Here is a 17,423-nt window from a genome sequence, read left to right as displayed (position 1 = left end):
AAACAGTCTCTATGGACTCAGCACAGGGGCAATCCGATGTGAAGATATCAGAGATGGTTATGTGGATTTACCATTACATTTTACTGTTAAAAAAAAAAAAAGCTGCATTTGCATGTGGCTTTGCCAGACAGACCCTCAGCAGAGTAAAGCTGCTGAAGGTGGGCTGTGAGTAAAGGCACACAGTGATGAACATCAGTGCTTTACAAAGATAAACCCTTGCTCAGGTTTCTCAGGTATGCAGGCACTTGGCAGGAGGCAGGGCTGGAAGCACAGCCATCTCCAGCAATTCCTGCAGCACAAATCACAGCCTGCAGTGCCTTGGCCCAGAGCTCCCTCTAGCTCAGCCTTCTGCCTCTAGCAAAGGCCCACAGGAGATTCCTAGGGAAAAGCACAGAGAGAGCCAGCATAAAATGCCCCCAGCCTTCAGGGACACCTGAGAAACCAGACAGACCATGAGCCTCTTCAATCATTTGTACCACAGCCCTTCCTTCCAGCACACACAGGACCTGACAGAGCCCTCAGAGCAGGAACTGGGTCACCATGGCTGACATACATGATTGATGGGGTCTTCCAGGTAGAGGATCCCATTCTTGATGGAGTTGCTGATGTCATTCTCTGAGTACATCACCGACGTGGGCAGCTCCTCGTAAGCGCTGCCCTCCGCCAGCTTCTTGTGCTGTGGGATGAGAGAGGGGGTCAGGCACCCAAAGAGCAGCATAGATTTCCTGGTGAACAGCCCTAAAAGCCCAGGTCTGCTGCAGTGGAGTCCTCCAGATTAGAATAAACAAGACCCATGCTACAGGAATCATCAAATAGCACTGAAGTCCCACCCCTTCTTCCCAAAGGTGGTTCCTGAAGCAGAAATACCAATGCCACCCATGCCCTCAAAGAAAGGCAGCACCCACCTGCTGACCTCATTTCCCAGCAGATTCTCTGAAGTTAGAGAGCTTTTCTGTATCCAGTTGTTCTTAGCACCAGGTCTGCACTTCCATCCCTACACTGCCAACCACCCCCTTCCAAAGGCAGCTGCCTTCAGTCCCATACCCTCACCCCCTTCCCTCACTTAGGAGCCTTGCTGGGCAAGGGAATTCACCTTGATGAGAATCTTCCTCTTGAGCTGGTTTGGAGATGGAAGGCCATCAGCAGAAATATCGACTGGTTTGGTCAAGAGCATGTCTCCAAAAACCTTCTTAAAATTCTGAGCCATGTTCCTCTGCTGAGCAATGCTGCAGTGGTCCTCAATGGACAGAATGACAGGGAAACTGGGAAAAGGAGCAGAGCCATCAAACCCAGCATGGGATCTGGATGGAACCAAGGACTTTCTGACCTCTGTCTAAAAGCTTGGCCTCTATGCCCTCCAGGAGCAGGTCACATCAACAGCCATCTGTGCTGCCTGTAGCCACCCTTCAGGAGTGCACAGGGTGGAGAAGGACGGGCAAACTGCTGGGGTTTACCTAAAGCCCTCCTCCCACAACATTTTTCTGAGGAAAATCTCCCTTTGGCTGGCAGACGTGACACACTTTCTTCCCACCCCATCCAGGCCTTGTGCTGCACCTCTGGATAAAGTGAGCTTCACTTTGCTACAGCCTTGGCTCCACCCTCTCTCTGCTCTGCTGGCTGAAGTCCTGCTGTACTCACTCAGAGGTGACAAAGGCGTGCTCCTTGATAGTGACCAAGACATCAGAGAACTTGATCTTGGTGGTTAAGGTGTGTCCGTGGTAGATGACCGGCATGCCATCGGGACCGTCCCAGCAATCCACTGCAAGAGACCACAGGGGAAACTTAGCCCAAAGGCTGGAATAGAGGACATGGACATGAGGTGGACTGAGCCAGGTGCTACTGGGAAATGTCCTGGAAGGCAATAAAGGAGTGAGGTGATCAGTGAAAACCCTGATCTTTCTGTGGGACCAAAACCTTGGGCACAGATCACCCAGTCCCACAAAGCAAACTACCTTAGCTCCTTCTGCACATCACGGTGTTAATGTTGCTACTGGCCACACCAACCTCCAGCTCTGCCTTCTTTGCAAAGCCTCCCCTGAGCACCACAAGCGCTGTGAGGACAGAGAGAAGGACAGAAGGGCCCCTCCTGGTACTCACGCTCGATGCAGCGGCAGCCCATGCGCAGGCAGCGGGCGTAGGCCTCCAGCGAGGACTCGCTCGAGAACTGATCCCCCGTCAGGTACCTTCCAGGTGAGACAACACATCAGCACAGTGACAAGCCCACTGTGGGCACAGCTGTCTGCTGGGACATTGTGGACCTGCCTCTGCCCCACGGGAATGGCAGGAGTGGTGCCACTTTCCCCGGGTGAGGGGGTCGGCTCTGCCCCGCTGCAAGGGGCTGCCAGCACTCCTCTGAGGTCCTGAGACAAACCTCAGACAGCAACGTCAGCACTGGTGCCAAAAGAGCCCCCTGCAGCCTGAGAGCAGGGTTAGACAGGATCTCACTGCCTGCCCTCAGGGCTGCTCAGCTGCCTTAGGCTCTCAGTCCTTTAAATTTGGGTTAGCATGAACACAGAGCACAGACAGAGCCTGTCTGCACAGAAAGCAGTTCCTGCAAAATTATCCTAGCAGTAGAGAGCGGAAAATGGCCAATTTCAGCCTGACAGGTTTTATCACATCTGTCCTGAGAGGCTCTGGAGAATGACACTGCTAATGGTGAGAAATTACCAGAGCGACAGCTCAGGACGTGAAAGCACCTGAAGGCCTGTGCAAATGTGTGCTGCTGACAATGTCTGAGCAAAACATTTATGGCTAAATGACAAAAGGAAGGAGCGGGGCACCAAGAGGAAGATCTCTGATGTACTGGCCTTGGTTTGGAAAAGTCTACTTGACACATCATTGGAATCAGGCAAAATCAGGATACTCCCACCCTAGCATGAGAAAAGGATGCAGAGAGCAGCTGGGTGGAGAGAGTCCTCCCCTTGTCCTTACGTGTTGTGTGAGGAGGAGATCCAGTAATGGGAGAGAGGGTTGTTCATGTTCTCCAGACACACCATGTCCAGTTGTGAGTTCCAGATGCTGTTCTCTTTGGAAAACAGGAAGGTGAGAAACTGCTCAGGAAGAAACAGAAACAAGTTAATGATGCAGAGGAGCCAGCTGCTGTGGTTTAACTTCACACACATCTCCCGTTCCGTGCCAGCAGACATCCAGCACAGACTGACCAGGGCTGCCCACAGCACTCCAGCTACCTGAGTGACCACAGCTTGGGCACTGCCACCTACCCACTGAGCTTTGCCAGATATCTCTGTGCCAGACCCTTTGACCCAGCTAGAGACAGATTAATGGCTCTGCATTTTATTTTGCAGCTCACATGGTAGGCAATAGCTTACTAAGGCCATGTGGGTCAAGGACCTTGGCTTAGTCCAGAGTGCCAGTGACATGGTCATCTCTAGTTGTTTTTATTCTTTATTCAGCTCTTCTTGCTTTGAAGAGATCCTTACATACCCCAAGGCAGCCTTAAACCAAAGGCAGCCCCTCTCCTCCTCCAGATGAACTGCCTGGTGAGTACTCCCAGCTGCACAAACTCAGCACTAAAGGACAGCCCAGAGGCCACTCCCTTTGCCAACCACGTCCATCTCCCAGGAGCTGTGACCCTTCCAGCACCCCGACCCTGCAGCAAAGGCACAGACAGCAGAGCTGTCCCACCACAGCAGACATCACACCAGGGATGTCATCCCCTGCATCACCCCACTCCACACACGCCACCTTCAAGGTGTCTTACTTCGTCCAGGGAGAAATAAGGCTCGTCAATCTCCCTCAAAGGGTCTCTCAGGAAGTTGAACATGAATTCCTGTACCTGAAGGGTATCTGCAGCCCAGAGCTCCTGCAAAGCCCAGGGGAGACATAAAAGAAACCATTTCAGAATGCATTGCTGCAAACCACATGCAGCTCATCCAGTTCGAAGTTTTAACCATTAAGGAGGTGGTTTTTGATGCAAGACCATCTCTGCCAGGAACTCAGCTGTCAGCACAAATGCTGCATAGCACACAAGGAGGAACTCTGCCCTGCTTCTGAGTGGGCTTCATTTTCTCAATGCCATGCGTTTTTCTCTCTGATAGCTCCTTGAACAACATCTGCCATCCCTCCCTCCTTCAGCAGCAGAAGCCAACCCAGCTTCCTTTGGCTCTCTCACCCTGAGTTTCTTTCATTAGCCACCAAAACACTGCATCTCCCCACTGGTTAACTCCCTGCTGGCTGCAGACCGCAGGCAGGGAGGTGGCAGGGGGGGACAGGGCAGATCAGGAGCCACAAGCCATGGCAGTGCTCCTGCCAGCCTGCCCTGCCCTCCTGGAGGAGACCAGCAATGAGGCAGGAACCTGGCAAGAGCCAGGGGGTCTGTGCTGCCCACAAATGCACTGCTGGTGACTGCATGGGTGTCTGCACATGCATGCTGTGCTTGCTGAGTGACCCAAGGTTGCTTTTATATTGAAGAATGGGCAGCTGAATCCACCAGCTGCTCCTCAGGAACTGCTGACACCTCCTGGACAACAGGATGGACATGACTTCTTGGCTGCAGCAAACCTTTGGTAACCAGCTGAGGTCGCGGGGACTGGGTCAGCCTCCACTGATCAGTTCCTGCCTCTTGGGACCCCCACTCCTCCCAGACCTCCTGGTTCCTTTTCTGGCCATGGTGCCCAGCTGAGTTCAGGTTTGCCCTCCCCAGCACCTCCCCTACAACTCCTCCTGCTCCAGAAGGGTGAGCTGTGCCAGGCAGAGCAGCCCACAGCCCAGTCATCCCAGCCCCACAGCAAGGCTGCCCTCGGAGCACTGGACCCCCAACGTCACCAGTGCCTCCCCCATTGTCCCTCCCACTGCCTGTGCTGAGCTCACCCTCTGGTACTCCAGCAAAAACTTCTGCAGCTCCAGCAGCGACACCCTGAAGTGCTCAGACCTTTCTGCACCCCTGACAAGCAGAGAGAGAGAGAAGTTTCAGTCACCAGTGCAGCACATCACTGAGATGCCATCTGCCACCTCCCTGGCAGTGCAGCCAGATGTGCCCTGAGCATGCAGTGCTGAAGGAGCAGAGAGCTGAGCAGAGCAAACACATGTCCACACCTCAGAACAGGGACTACTCCAGGAACAGTACAGGGTTCACACTGACATGGGCATGATAACATTAAACTCTGGTGAAGGGAAGCAAAAACCATTAGAGGGATGGATTAGTGAAAAAAAAAAAATAGAGGGTGTGGTTTGAACCTGAGTGTAAAGAATTAAATAGGTGCAGGGCAGTTAAGGGGTGACTGCAGACAGCACAGACCTACAGGTATGCAGAGAACATGGAGACAAGACACAGGGAATGAAGAAGGGAACTGTTTGTAGCTGATAATCTCGAGAGACTGGTCCATGACTGCTCTAAGTCACAATGGACAGCCAAGGGCCATGCTGAGCACTAACACCACAAAATCCAAAGTGGACTGGGCAGTGCTGGCTGCCCTGGGCAGAGGGATGAGCCAGATGGTCTGCTCAGGCTCCTGACATCTCTTTTCTATGGTTATAGGAAAAAAAGGAAGGAAACCATTGGGAATTACCCGGAGAAGTCAGTAAGTCTTTCACTCTTTAGCTCCTGTGTCTAAATTCAAGCTCTTTCTATCACAGCCAAGGTGAGCAGAGGGCAGGGAAGGGCACAGCTGGCAACGGCACCAGAGGCACTGCCTGGGTGGGGAAGACTCTGCAGCCACCACAAGCATAATCCCTGGGAGATGGCTCGAGGTCTGATCACTTCACATCAACCAACTGACCTGAGCTGGATCTCACTGGGGTGTCTGGGGGGAGAGAGCCCTCCCTGCCCCGAGCTAAAGTGCCTACAGCAATGATGCTTGTTCAGAGCACAGAGCCACAGGTAGCACAGGAGCAGGAAGAGTGCATAATGCCTCATCCCAACATGCTGCTGCAGGCCCCAAAGCATGTTATGGAGCAAAAGAGAACAGTCCCTTGCACAGAAAACACAAAGAATTATCCACCTTTCCAAGAACGGGACATCCATCTGCAAAAGAAGGAGCACAAGCATTAGGTTTGCACTCAGTAACTTCTTTACTCCCAAGAGAAGAGCTCACCCTGAGGGCAGCAGGGTTAAAAAGTCAATTAATTGAGAATGCCCAGTAACAAATATGGTTTCTCCCTTCCCTCTCCTCCCCTGGAGAATTCAGCTCTTACGGTTTTCTGGGCGCTGAACATCAGGCTGCGGTAGAGCTGTGCAAACTGCCCGTACGTGATGTCCCCGTTCCTCTGCTCCACATCCTGAAAAACAAATCAAACCAGAGCTCTTACAGAGGCCACAGGTAACTCTGCATGGCTTAAGGAATGTCTCTCCCCACCAGTATCCCAGGGGAAAGAAGGGGGAGAAAAAGGCCAAAACCTGTTCAGACTTTGCCTCCCGCACAACAGCCTCAAGTTGTGCCAGGGGAGGATTAGATTGGAGATTTTTAAAAAATCATTAAAACAGTGGTCAGGCATTGGAACTGGTGGCCCAGGCAGTGGTGGAGTCACCATCCCTGCAGGTGCTCAAAAAACATGTTCCACTTGGGGATATGGTTTAGTAGACATGGCAGTGCTGGGTAATGCTTGGACTCAATGATTTTAGAGGGTTTTTCCCATCTTAACAAATCTGCCTCAGTCTCTGCCAGGGCCAGCAGGACCCTGCAGTGCCCAGGGCACAGGCACATCTAAAATGAGTTTCACAATTCCCCAAGCTCACCCACATGAAGGCAACCCACACACTGATAAATGTCACCACTTACTGAATACTTAAAAAAGGATAATTTGATTTTTTTGTTTGCCCAGAGTCTCTGAAGCATCTGGAAACTGCAAGACCCAAAGTGTGTGCTTCCTTTGGATACACCACTCTTCGGCCTTGGAGTTCTGTGCTGGCAGGAAGGAGATGCCCCTTCATCCCCGGGTCAGTGGTGATGCTGGCAGAGCATCGCTCGCTGGCAGTGGGTGCCAGAGCAGTGTACAGGACCTGGTAGCTGGTCTGCACTCTGCCCCACCAGCAGCAGCTCATGACTGGGGCCAGGAGCAATGAGGGGAGTGTGGGAGGCAGGGTGGGGTAAGGAGAGAGTGCTGGCCACAAATGGGCCAGGGCGCGGCACCCAGTGGGAGCTGGCACCTCTTCAGTCACCACCGTGGGTGGGGGCCCTCCCAGGAAAGGCTGGGAGGCTCTGCAGTATGCAAACACTCCCTGGGAGTTTAACCAGCGGCAGGTTTTGCTCAAAGGCAGGCAATGGGCTGCTGAGGGTCCCCAGTGCTGAGGGGGAGAGCAAAGGGGTCGCACGCTCACCGTGAGTCTCTCCCGCAGGAACCTCATGTTGGGGACCCGGTAGTTGACCTGGGACAGCATGTTCTTCAGATCCTTGGCAGAGATCCTGGGAGAGAGGGGAGACATCTTCAGGAGGTCTGGGATGGAGGGGGGCTCTCCCTGGGGCTGGAACATGCACAGAGAGGCCGTGCCCAAAGGGACATCAGCTGTGACACAAGGATGGACGCGTGAGCCCAGAGATGCTGAGGCTGGGAACAGCAGGGAAGGTGTGGGAGCAGAGAGAGATGGGGATGTCAGTGGGGACTGCAAACACTGCTCCTGCAACTCCTGACAGAGCAGGGTGAGCCCAGCACCCACAGGCAGCACCCACTGCTTCAAATGAACGACCAGGAAGAAGCATTTTTCAAGTATCTGTGCCCCAACATGGATGCTGGGTGACCAACTCCCTTCCAAAACCCACTCCCTGGCCTGCTGGAGGACAGGCTCTCTAAGTGGTTAGGACTCAGCTAGTTTTATCTTAAGGAAAGGAAAAAAAGGCATTTTTGGTCCCCAGCCACAGGCACAGCACTGCCACGTCGTGCCCAGCTGTGCTCTCCCAGCCACACACGCTGCAGGCAGGGAGTGCAGGCTCCCTAAAGCCCTCCACACCAAAGGTGCTGTTCCCAGACCAGGGAAAGCTCCAGTGCCAACCCTGAGCAGGATCCCACACCCCAGCAGGCAGAGACAGGCAGGAAGGAGCTCTGGGCTGCCCTTGCCTGTTCCACAGCTGTCCCCACATGGGGCACCAGGCCTGCAGCAAGGAAAAATGAGGATGCCTCCCATCTGCAGGATTTAGAAGCTGAGGGGTCTGTGTCCAATCATTTTCTGGCAGCTCCTGCCTTAAAAGCAAGCCCTGGGAGTCCACCCCTGCAATCACAGATGGTGCTTCTGTCCCCCACTGAGCACATGGGAACACAGGATCCTGCAGGATGCTCCCCCATCACACAAAGCATAGGAAAAGCCTGGAAATCCTTATGGCTTTGGGGTGCAAATATAAAAATACCAGGGAAGATGTCCTGCACAGGGGATTTAACCCAGGTGCACGGTGCATTCACATGTGACATCTTTTTTACCCTCTTCCCTGAAAGCAGGGTGATCTCAAGCAGCACAGGAAGGAGGAGGGATGGAGAGAGCTCCACGGAGAGGAGAAAGCAGCTGGTGTCAGGCGCTGCAGAGAGCAGGGCTGGCAGCCCGTGGGACACAGAGAGCCCTTGTCCTTGTTCCTGGGCTCAGAGCCCTGGGGACACACACACACGGCCACAGCAGACCTGGCCCAGCTCCTGTGCCGTGCCCAAGGCCAGCACCCGCCCATCCAAGCACTTTGCAGTGTCCTGCCACTCACTGGCAGAACAGAAAAAGAAAAAGAAGGAAAAGAAGACTGAGAAGTGGCCCCAGCCTCCCCTTCCCTCATGGCTGTACAGTCAGCAACACACATGAGCACGAGGATCTCCCCTGCACCTCTGCCTCCCTGGGCAGGTGAAGTTACCCTGGGGACTCACAGTGAGTGTTCTGGGCAGGAGATCCTGCCCTTTCCCTTCTCCAACACACCCAGCACCCATAGTCATGTGCAGGGTGCTGTGTGACCCCCCGGGTCCCAGCTATGGGGTCCTGGGTGACAGAGAAATGTGTGGAGTGAGCCAGGAGCACAGCGAGAGATGCCCTCACATGTCAGAACCACAGCATGGAACAGCTGCTCCCAACAGGGACCCCAACAGGACACACAGAGTCCCCAGGGCTGCCCAGCAGCAATCCCTCCTTGGTGAGAGCATGAGACTGCAAAAAAAGCTCATGGAAGAAGAGCAGGAGAGGCTGGAAGAGCAGAACCAGCAGCAGCCATCCCTGGAGACTCGCTGGAGCTGACACTCAGCTCTGGTGATGCTGAGCTGTTTCACAGGAGGTGCTGGAGCACAGCCCTGCTCGCTGCTGTGACAAGAGCAAGCCCTGTCAGAGCTGTGACCAGCATTTCCCTCTTGGCTGCAGGAGGAGGACAGGGTATGGAAGGATTTTATTTATTGTGTGTTATTCATCATCTTAAAGTGCTGCAGACCTTGGATAAACAGCTTAGTAGTATTTTCAGACTAGAAAGTGAAAACAAAATAAACTGATTTTTTTTCCTATGGAACAATTTTTAAGGTTTCATGACAAACAGGCCAAAGGCCCAGCCCTCTCACAGAGGATGGAAACATTCCCCTGCCAGCCCTCAGTGCTGAAAATGCTGCTCCCAGCCATGGGCAGCTCTCCTGGACAGAGGTGAAACAGTCTCCTCCACAGCAATTAGGAAAAAAAACCCCAGCATCCTGTTATCCTGCTCTTTCCACCTAACCTCCCTTGGAAAAACAAATACCCAAAGGGCCAGCAGCCAGTGGAAACAGGGATGGCCCGGCCCCCAGCAGGGGAAGGCAGAGAGAAGAAAGGGCTCCAGCACAAGAGGCTGAGGCATGGGGTTCACAAATGCTGGGAATGATTTCTGCAGCTGCCAAAACCCTATCTGCTCTGCAAAGGATCAAGGATGGTGTGCAAGTGGGGTTTTTTTAAAAGAAAATCACAACTCACTGTTCCCTTTGAAAACCCACTTCCAGGCTGAGAAGCAAAAGCAAACAGCTCACTGACATTAAATTTAATGCTGAAATGCCTCACAGGGGCCAAGACTTAATCCAGGAGATGTGTATGTCACGTAACTGTAGCCTCTACCTTGCAGAAAACACATGGGTGCTTGTAAAATGTTTGTTAATGGGAAGACCCCAAATCTTTTCACATCCCTTCTGTTGATGTTTTCTCCTCTCACTGCCTGGGCTGGAGCAGCAGCTCTCCTAATTAAGGGTTTTGCACTGAAACCTCTCCCTGTGGGTGACAGGTAAGGAATATATTGGATTTTGCTGCTTTAATTCTAAATGCTAATAGAAAGATGATATCAATAGAAACAACAGGGATGCAACAGGCTGGCTGTCAGCTCTGCTGACCTGCCTTGGGCAGACTGATCTATACATGCAATTTCCTTTTGTACTGCTGGGATAACATTTCATCAGTTTTACTGCATAACCAGAGGGAAAAAAGGACCAATTATTTCCACTTTTCCTGCCATCCTCCTCCAAAACCTCCACATAGCTACCCCTGCACCTGCCTCAGTGCTCTCCACTGCAGAATTAGGAAATACTGTGCCCAGTCACCACTGTGCATACAACCCAAGCCTGGATTTGAAAGGTGTGTGGCTCATGCAGAGCAGCTGCAACAGATTAAAGCTCCTCTTCTTCCCTTTCTGCCTCTGTGGGGATTTATCCCTCCTCCACAAAATCCCCGAGCACCCAGCTCTCGTCACACCACACTATAAATCACTGCAAAGGCAAAAATGTCCAGTGCAGCAGGACCTGCCCCATGCAGCACAGTCCTGCCCTGCTCCTGGACAGGCTCAATTGGTGCCCTGGCTGCCTGTCCTGGGGGGGGTCACAGCAAGGACAAAGCAGAGGATGCTCTGGACCCCAGTGTTCTCCAGGCAGCCCTCTCTGGACAACAGAGCCTGGAAAAGGGGCAGGTGGGATCCAGCACGGCTGATGCCCCCAGGGGAGCACATTAACGCAGGAATCAATGCTGAAAGGTTAATGGGCTCAGTTAACATCACAGGGGGGAAGCATGGCCCACGATGGAAGGAGGCAAACAACAGCAGCTCAGTAAGAGCCAGCACTGGGACTGGAAAACTGGTGATGGCAGTGGGACAGAGAGCAGAGTGCGGTGGAACTCACCTCCCAACAGGAAAATGTCCCCTCCCTTATCTCATGGTGAATCATGACCCAATTCCCTTCCCTCACCTCCTCAGGCCAAGCATGACATTTTACTTGCTAGGACACACTAAGTACTCACCCAAGAGCCCCACAAGCCAAGCAGTGGGATGATCCATGCCCTTATGGGCCTCAGAAAAGGAGAATAGAACAAACAAAGTGGAGAGTAATAAACACAACCCAGTTCAGCCCTGATGGGGTGCCCTGAACTGCCTCTTGGCTCTTTGATGTCTGCTTCCTTGGGTGGTGCCAGGTGGGGGAAAGGTGGTTCACAGCTGTGGGCTCTCAGGGGGTTATTGGGTCTAAACAGCTGAGAAATAGGTCAGGAAAACAAGACAGCTTTTTAATACTTCTTTTAATTCAGTGAAAAGGGAAGTTTGGGACTTGGATTAAGGTTCCTTGGAAATGAGCATTAAAAGCCTAAAGAACCCAACAGAAAGCCCAGAGGCTGGGGTTTCAAGTCAAAGGTGAACCCTTCCAGCTCAAACCCTCCCCTGAACAGGACTGCAGTTTCTCCCTCCTTACCTGTCCTCCCGGTTGCGATCCAGGGAGTAGAACTGCTTCCGGAGCCACCTGCACAGGGAAGGCACAAACAGGCACACACTCAGCTCCTCAACAACCAGCCCCTGCTCCAGCCTCTCTCTGGAAGATGCTCAGTGCCCCACCATCCACTCCCACATCCCTCCTTCCCACCAGAGAACCCGGCTCTGCCCCCTTTCACAGGCAGCCTACCCTATTTTCATACAAGTTCTGCTTTAAAAATGCCTCTGCACTGAAGTGCTACAGATAACACCGGCTGTGCAGACAGGGAAACATCAATTTGTGGTAAAACTCCTTCTCCCTGATGCATGAGATCAAACGCTGGGGTCAGCAGGAAGAAGCTTCTGGAGTGCAGAGGCAGAAGTGCTGGGTCAGCTCAGCTCAGAGAGGGAATGAGATGTCACTGTGCTCACCTTTTTCAGTCAAAACAGACAGAAGGGAGAAATAAGAAAACAAATGCAGGAAAAGGACAGGCTTTCCTCACCTTTCAATCTGCAGGGGGGTGGGTGCCCTCAGCGTGTCTGCCACCAGCCAGTTCAGCCCCTTGATCCACATATTGACCTCATCCTCAGAAGTGGCTGTAGAAAATGCACAGGAGAAGGGGGAAGAAGGGACACACAGGCTTGATCACCAACCCAAACCTCTTGGGACTATCCCCAGCACCTTACATGCCCTACTCCTTGCTTCATCCCCCTTCTGGTAACATTTCCTTGCCACGCAGATGCTCTGGCTGGCTCCTCTCCCTGCCAAGCTCCTGCTCCCCTCCCGTGGGATGGATGTGGCTGGCTGGACCTCTTTCCCCTGTTTGTCCCACTCCCTCCCCCTCCAGTTCCCAACAACTCAGAGTTATCTTTGTCCCCAAGCAGCAAAACTGCTTGAGCCCTGTGAGGATGAAGTTCTGGCTCAACCCTGCCTGGCACAAGCCCAGGCCAGGAGAAGTTTACCCTGCAAGCTGAGGGTCTTCAGCCGGAATTCGGTGCCGTAGAGGACAACGAAGCAGTGCGAGTGGTCAGGTCGGAAACACGGATCCTCCTGGTAGCGGTCAAAATCACGGGAGTTCCTGCCTGGACGGATCTCTTTGATCTCACGAATATCCACTACGAGAAAGGGAAAGCAAAGGAGACCTTCAGGGAATAGCTTGGAATTCCCAGGGCATTGGAGAAGGAAGGGCACAGATAAGTGGATTTAGTCATCTGAAGAGCTGGGTTAGCACCTATGGCATGATGGCAGCCCCAGGCCTAAGCCCTGTAAGCACAGCCCCCTCCTACCATTTCCTAAGAGGTTTCCCCAGCCAGAACCCCCCAGTTACCTCTGTGTTCCCCAAAAATGGCTGCATGTCTCCCCCCCAGAGATCCCAGGAAAGGGGCAGCTGTGAGCATGCTGGAGCATTAGTGCTAAGCAAGGAGAAGGAGCTGAAGAGACACTGATAAGGAAGCATCTCATAGCCTCCCTCCCCAGAGGAAATTCTGGGAAAGGACTCCTATTGCCATAGAACAAAGAGAAAACAACAGCATCAGCAAGAAAAAAAAAAAAAAAAAACCCAAAACAAAAACACAACAACGAAACCCAACCCAAACCCAAGAATTTTTGCTTCCTGGAAAAAGAGTTTCTTAAATGCTCGTGGGAATCAAATAACAACATTTCTGAGTCACATTTCCAAAGCAGATGATGCTTCTGAACAATGCAGGACGGAGACGACTGCAAACCTGGCATGTAATTCATCCCAATTAAACTCCACTTACTGCACTCACTGTGGATCATCTCGCCTTTCATTTCTGTTTACTGCAGTTTAAAACTAGACAGAAATGTGACCTGCCCATCACCCACAGCACCAAACTGCCTCATGAGAGATGATACTCTCTCCAAACCCACAGCAAGGCAGGGATTGACTTTGGGAGGACTTGTAAAGCACAAAGAATGTGGGATCCTCTGTTGGATCCTGCGGGTGCACCTGGAGACAGCAGCAGCCTGCTCACTGCCTGCCTCAGGACACCCTATGAATTTTGGGGGTGTCCTGTGCAGAGCCAGGAGCTGGACTTCATGATCCTGATGGGTCCCTCCCAGCTCAGGATATTCTATGAATCTAATAACCCTTCAATGCTCATCAAGTTGTGACAAGAGCATAGAAAGACCCAGTTCCTTGGGGCTGCAAAGGAAGAACAGACAAGTTTCCTAAAATAAGAATGTGACTTTTTGAGGCATCATCTGCCCTTTGGAAAGGAGCTGTCCGGCAGCTCAAATATTAGCATGCCCTGCCATAACCTTACCCATGTGCTCCTATCCCTAGGGACACAGCAGGTTACTTTAGCCTGGAAAAACCCATATCACAGCTCAGGTCTTTGCATCCAGGACACATACAGTGGGGTTGAAGGCTAATCCTGTCCTTGGAGGATGCAGTGGGGGAAAACATGTCAGATGACTTTCCATGGTAATTTAACAGGTAATAACTACCAAAGGAAGGTGCTGGAATATTCCTGCCCTGCCTTTGCAAGCATATTGGGATGCTGCAGAGCTGGCTGTGCCCTGTGCTCACCCCTCCCTGCTCAGAGCACCAGCAGGTTACTACCCAGCGAGGCAAAGCTGGTGTTACAAAGTGCATACCCAAAATCCACGCAGTGGAGAGAGCCCCGGAGCAAGTGAGGTGCTTATCAAGGACAAAAGCACGCAGGGAATTCCTGGGGCAAAGGGCAGCCTTCCTGAGGATCAGGCAGGAACCTCCAGCCCACGCATACTTGCAGCTGCTTGCTCCTCTCTCTCGCCCTCCCAAACCTGCCTGAGTGTGCTGGGGAAGGCAGCTGGGGTTTGGCTTGTGCAGCACAGCAGCCTCGCCCCCAGCACCCTGCCAGCCCCTGGCAGCTGGAAGGAAGTGACCCTGAGCAGGAAGCCCAGCAAGCACAAATGGCACCATCCCCAAGCAGCCAGGGCTGACCGAGGCTGCCCTGCACCAGCCCTCCCTCTGGAAGCACAGGAGCCACCAGGGAAAGCAGGGCAGAGGGATTTTGCTGGAGCCCAAGTCTCACAGAACACTCTGCAGGCTCTGCCCTGCTCAGCACCAGCGAGTTTCCCATCAGTGGTGCCACGTGTCCCACCCTGGGGCTGCACCTCGAGTCCTTGCTGGGAAAGGCTTACCAAGGATGTGGGCAAAGACACGGGGTTGAGCACCTGGTGGGGTCCCAGCTCCACAGGCACACCTGGGCAGGTGACCTGGGGCAAGCCCTTTGAGGACAAGTCCCCTGTCACCAAGGTGAGCCACATCTCCTCCCCGAGCTGCCCTCTCCCAGGGCGTGCTGGGGAGGCAGAGTGTACAAACTGGTCCTTATCCCTCTGGGATGTGGCAAGAGAGGAAGAACCTGGTCCCACGGCGATGGCAGAGGCAGAGGGAAGCTCTCTGATGGAATATGAACCCTGCTGCAGCCTGGCAGAGCTGGATGCCCCAGAGGAGAGCCAGCAGCAAGCAGGGGTGGATGAGCAGAGGATGAGATTGGAGCCTGGAATGGGCTGGCTCCTCTCCAGCCCTCCTGGGCGGGTGTGCAGGCAGGAGCCAGGAGAGGCTCCGGGAAGGAGGCAGCAAAGCCCATCCAGTCCAGAGATGCTCTGAGCTCCCCACACGGTTCCACAGTGCACACTGAGCCATCCCATGGCTCTACAAACAGTTGTGCCCTTCATAACCTCCCAAACTTCCCTGCAGCCCACTGCCAGAAGAAACAGCCTGGCCCTCCCTTTGTCTCCAGCACTGAAAAAAAAAAAGAAAAAAAAGTCACTTCTGGGCAAAGATCCCTCTTGCAGCAGGAGTGGGTTGCATCAGAAAGAAAAAATTGACCCCAGATCCACCTCCCTCACCATGTCAGAAAAAATCCCACCAAATTACCCTCTGGTTACATGAAAACCAGACCCACCCTTGAAGTCATTTAAAACTGAAACTTCATCCAAGCCTCATTTACCCGCTGATGGATAGGGTGTTGTAACGTGTAAGGATAAGGACAGCCTGGAACAAACTCTGTGGGTTGCAAAATCGCCACCTCCAGAGGATTTTTGGAAAGATGGAAAACTGATTAATTTTTTTAAAAAAATTTAAAACCTGACAAAAAGAGCATTTAGCCAGATTACTTTCCAGTATGGATTTATCAGGGACAGCCTCCAAGCAAACATCCACCCCCTCAACAGGCTTTGCTGGGTCTGTGTCTCCCTGGGGAGAAATGGTGCAGTGAGAGCCACGGGGTCACTGCCAGCCCAGCCCGACCTCAGCTGGCTGACATGGACTGATCCTGCCCGGGGGCAGCGGAAAAGCCTCCAGCCTACTCATTCTGGCAAAGAAAAAGAGGTTAAAAAAAGAGTCTTCCTGCTATTTAGCATTGTGGATCCCACTGAGCACAGCCATGTGGTCATCCCCAGGCTTCCCATCACTGGAAGGGGCACCAGAGGGTCAAGTGGCCCCTGGGGAGAAAGAGGAAAAAGACGTGTATGTGAGTAAAACAGAAGAAAAATCTATTGTGCAATGGCAAAGCAGTGCCACCTCCCTTTTAATACTTCAGTGGAATCCCCCTGAAGTGGACATTTGGGGCAGCAGTGGCCGGCAGGAGCTGCAGGAGCCCTGAGGAGGATCCTGGCTCACCTGCTGGTGTTCCCCCACCAGCAGTCCTGCCCTGGCTCTGCTGCTGCAACCCAACACCGCCTGCAAGAAGGACAAAAACCCACCACAGCTCCCCCGGGAACTCTAAGTGCTGGGCTGGCCGGGGGCCAGGGCCCTCAGCACCGCTCAGTCTGGAGCCCAGCCTAGGCTGCCCATCCAGCCCCATCCAGCCCCATCCAGCCCCATCCAGCCGGGCAGGCCCCGCTGAGCTGGGCTTTGGCACGGCCTGGGAATTAGGGTGGCTCTTAGGACACGTCTGTCGCACCCATTAAGGAACATCCCCTTTGCATGTCACATTAGTGTTGGTGTTCAGAGTGACAACAGCTCAGCCTCTCAAGGCCACAGCTTCCCCTCATCGACAAGCCCAGAGCAGGCACAGCAAGGGTGAACTGAACATCCCTGCTCAGGGGAAGACAAGGTTACCACATCCCCCTCCTGCTCAGCAGCGGCTATCGGGTTTCCAGAGGAAGAGCCAGTGCCATTAAGAGATGGCTTATCCAGACAGGACAGCAAGAAACCAGCTGAGGTCTCTCATTTGACCTTAACTGGTTTTTCAGAGGGCAGGGAGCATGGCTGAGCCATCCACCGAGGCCAACAATCACCAAAGCAGCAGCACCCTGTGCCCCAGAGCATCCCTCACCCCCTGTGAACTAAAAGGAACTCAGCCGTTTCAGTTAAGCACTCAAATCCACATAAAACATCCCCTCACTTCCCTTGTTGTCCCAGGGAGGAGCCATCCTGGTGCCCAGGGGATCAGTGGGTCCCACTGCTCTTGCTGCTACAACACACAGGTGGTACCTCTGCCTCAGGAAAAGAAGCAGGCAGAGCTATTTTCCCCTCCAGACTCAGCTCAGCTGTGTCTCAGGTTGCTCTGACAAGGTGCTTCATCTCACCTGCATCAGCAAACTGGATTTTTTGCTCCAAGCCACTGGATTTTGCTATGAAGCACTTGTCTCAGTATCACTACCCCAGTGCCAGCAACATCCATGCAGAAAGCACCTTGGGAGGGGAGATGCTGTGGGGAAGAATAGCTCAGTGGGCTGGAGATGGGACAACGGGGAGTTCCTGACTAGCCAGGGTGACTGGGGCTAGGCTGGATCCTCTCAGCAATCCTGTCACTCGATGTGGAGTGAGAGGATCTGGCAGGGAGCTTGAACACCACCTGGGAAGGGGCAGCAGTGCCAGC

General features: G+C 53.2%; 1 protein-coding gene across 4 annotated transcripts in view; it reads right to left on the bottom strand.

The window, feature by feature from the left end:
- The window catches only part of PLCG1 (phospholipase C gamma 1), a 40,733-nt gene that overhangs the window by 10,595 nt on the left and 12,715 nt on the right, over positions 1-17,423 (bottom strand). For all 4 annotated transcript variants that reach the window (XM_030288963.4, XM_030288965.4, XM_030288964.4 and 1 more), the window contains exons 2-14: positions 12,552-12,704; positions 12,092-12,185; positions 11,593-11,640; positions 7,277-7,361; positions 6,154-6,237; positions 5,961-5,983; positions 4,831-4,903; positions 3,722-3,823; positions 2,932-3,050; positions 2,098-2,183; positions 1,639-1,759; positions 1,094-1,262; positions 554-676 (exon numbers count right to left, since the gene is read on the bottom strand). In XM_030288963.4, coding sequence (XP_030144823.2) covers positions 554-676; positions 1,094-1,262; positions 1,639-1,759; positions 2,098-2,183; positions 2,932-3,050; positions 3,722-3,823; positions 4,831-4,903; positions 5,961-5,983; positions 6,154-6,237; positions 7,277-7,361; positions 11,593-11,640; positions 12,092-12,185; positions 12,552-12,704 — 1,280 coding nt within the window. The remainder of the gene's footprint in view (positions 1-553; positions 677-1,093; positions 1,263-1,638; positions 1,760-2,097; positions 2,184-2,931; positions 3,051-3,721; positions 3,824-4,830; positions 4,904-5,960; positions 5,984-6,153; positions 6,238-7,276; positions 7,362-11,592; positions 11,641-12,091; positions 12,186-12,551; positions 12,705-17,423) is intronic.

This window comes from Taeniopygia guttata, chromosome 20 (assembly GCF_048771995.1).
Source record: "Taeniopygia guttata chromosome 20, bTaeGut7.mat, whole genome shotgun sequence".
NCBI classification, from domain to species: Eukaryota; Metazoa; Chordata; class Aves; order Passeriformes; family Estrildidae; genus Taeniopygia; species Taeniopygia guttata.
The sequence above is the reverse complement of the archived record's forward strand: the minus strand, read 5'-3'. Positions and strand labels throughout refer to the sequence as shown.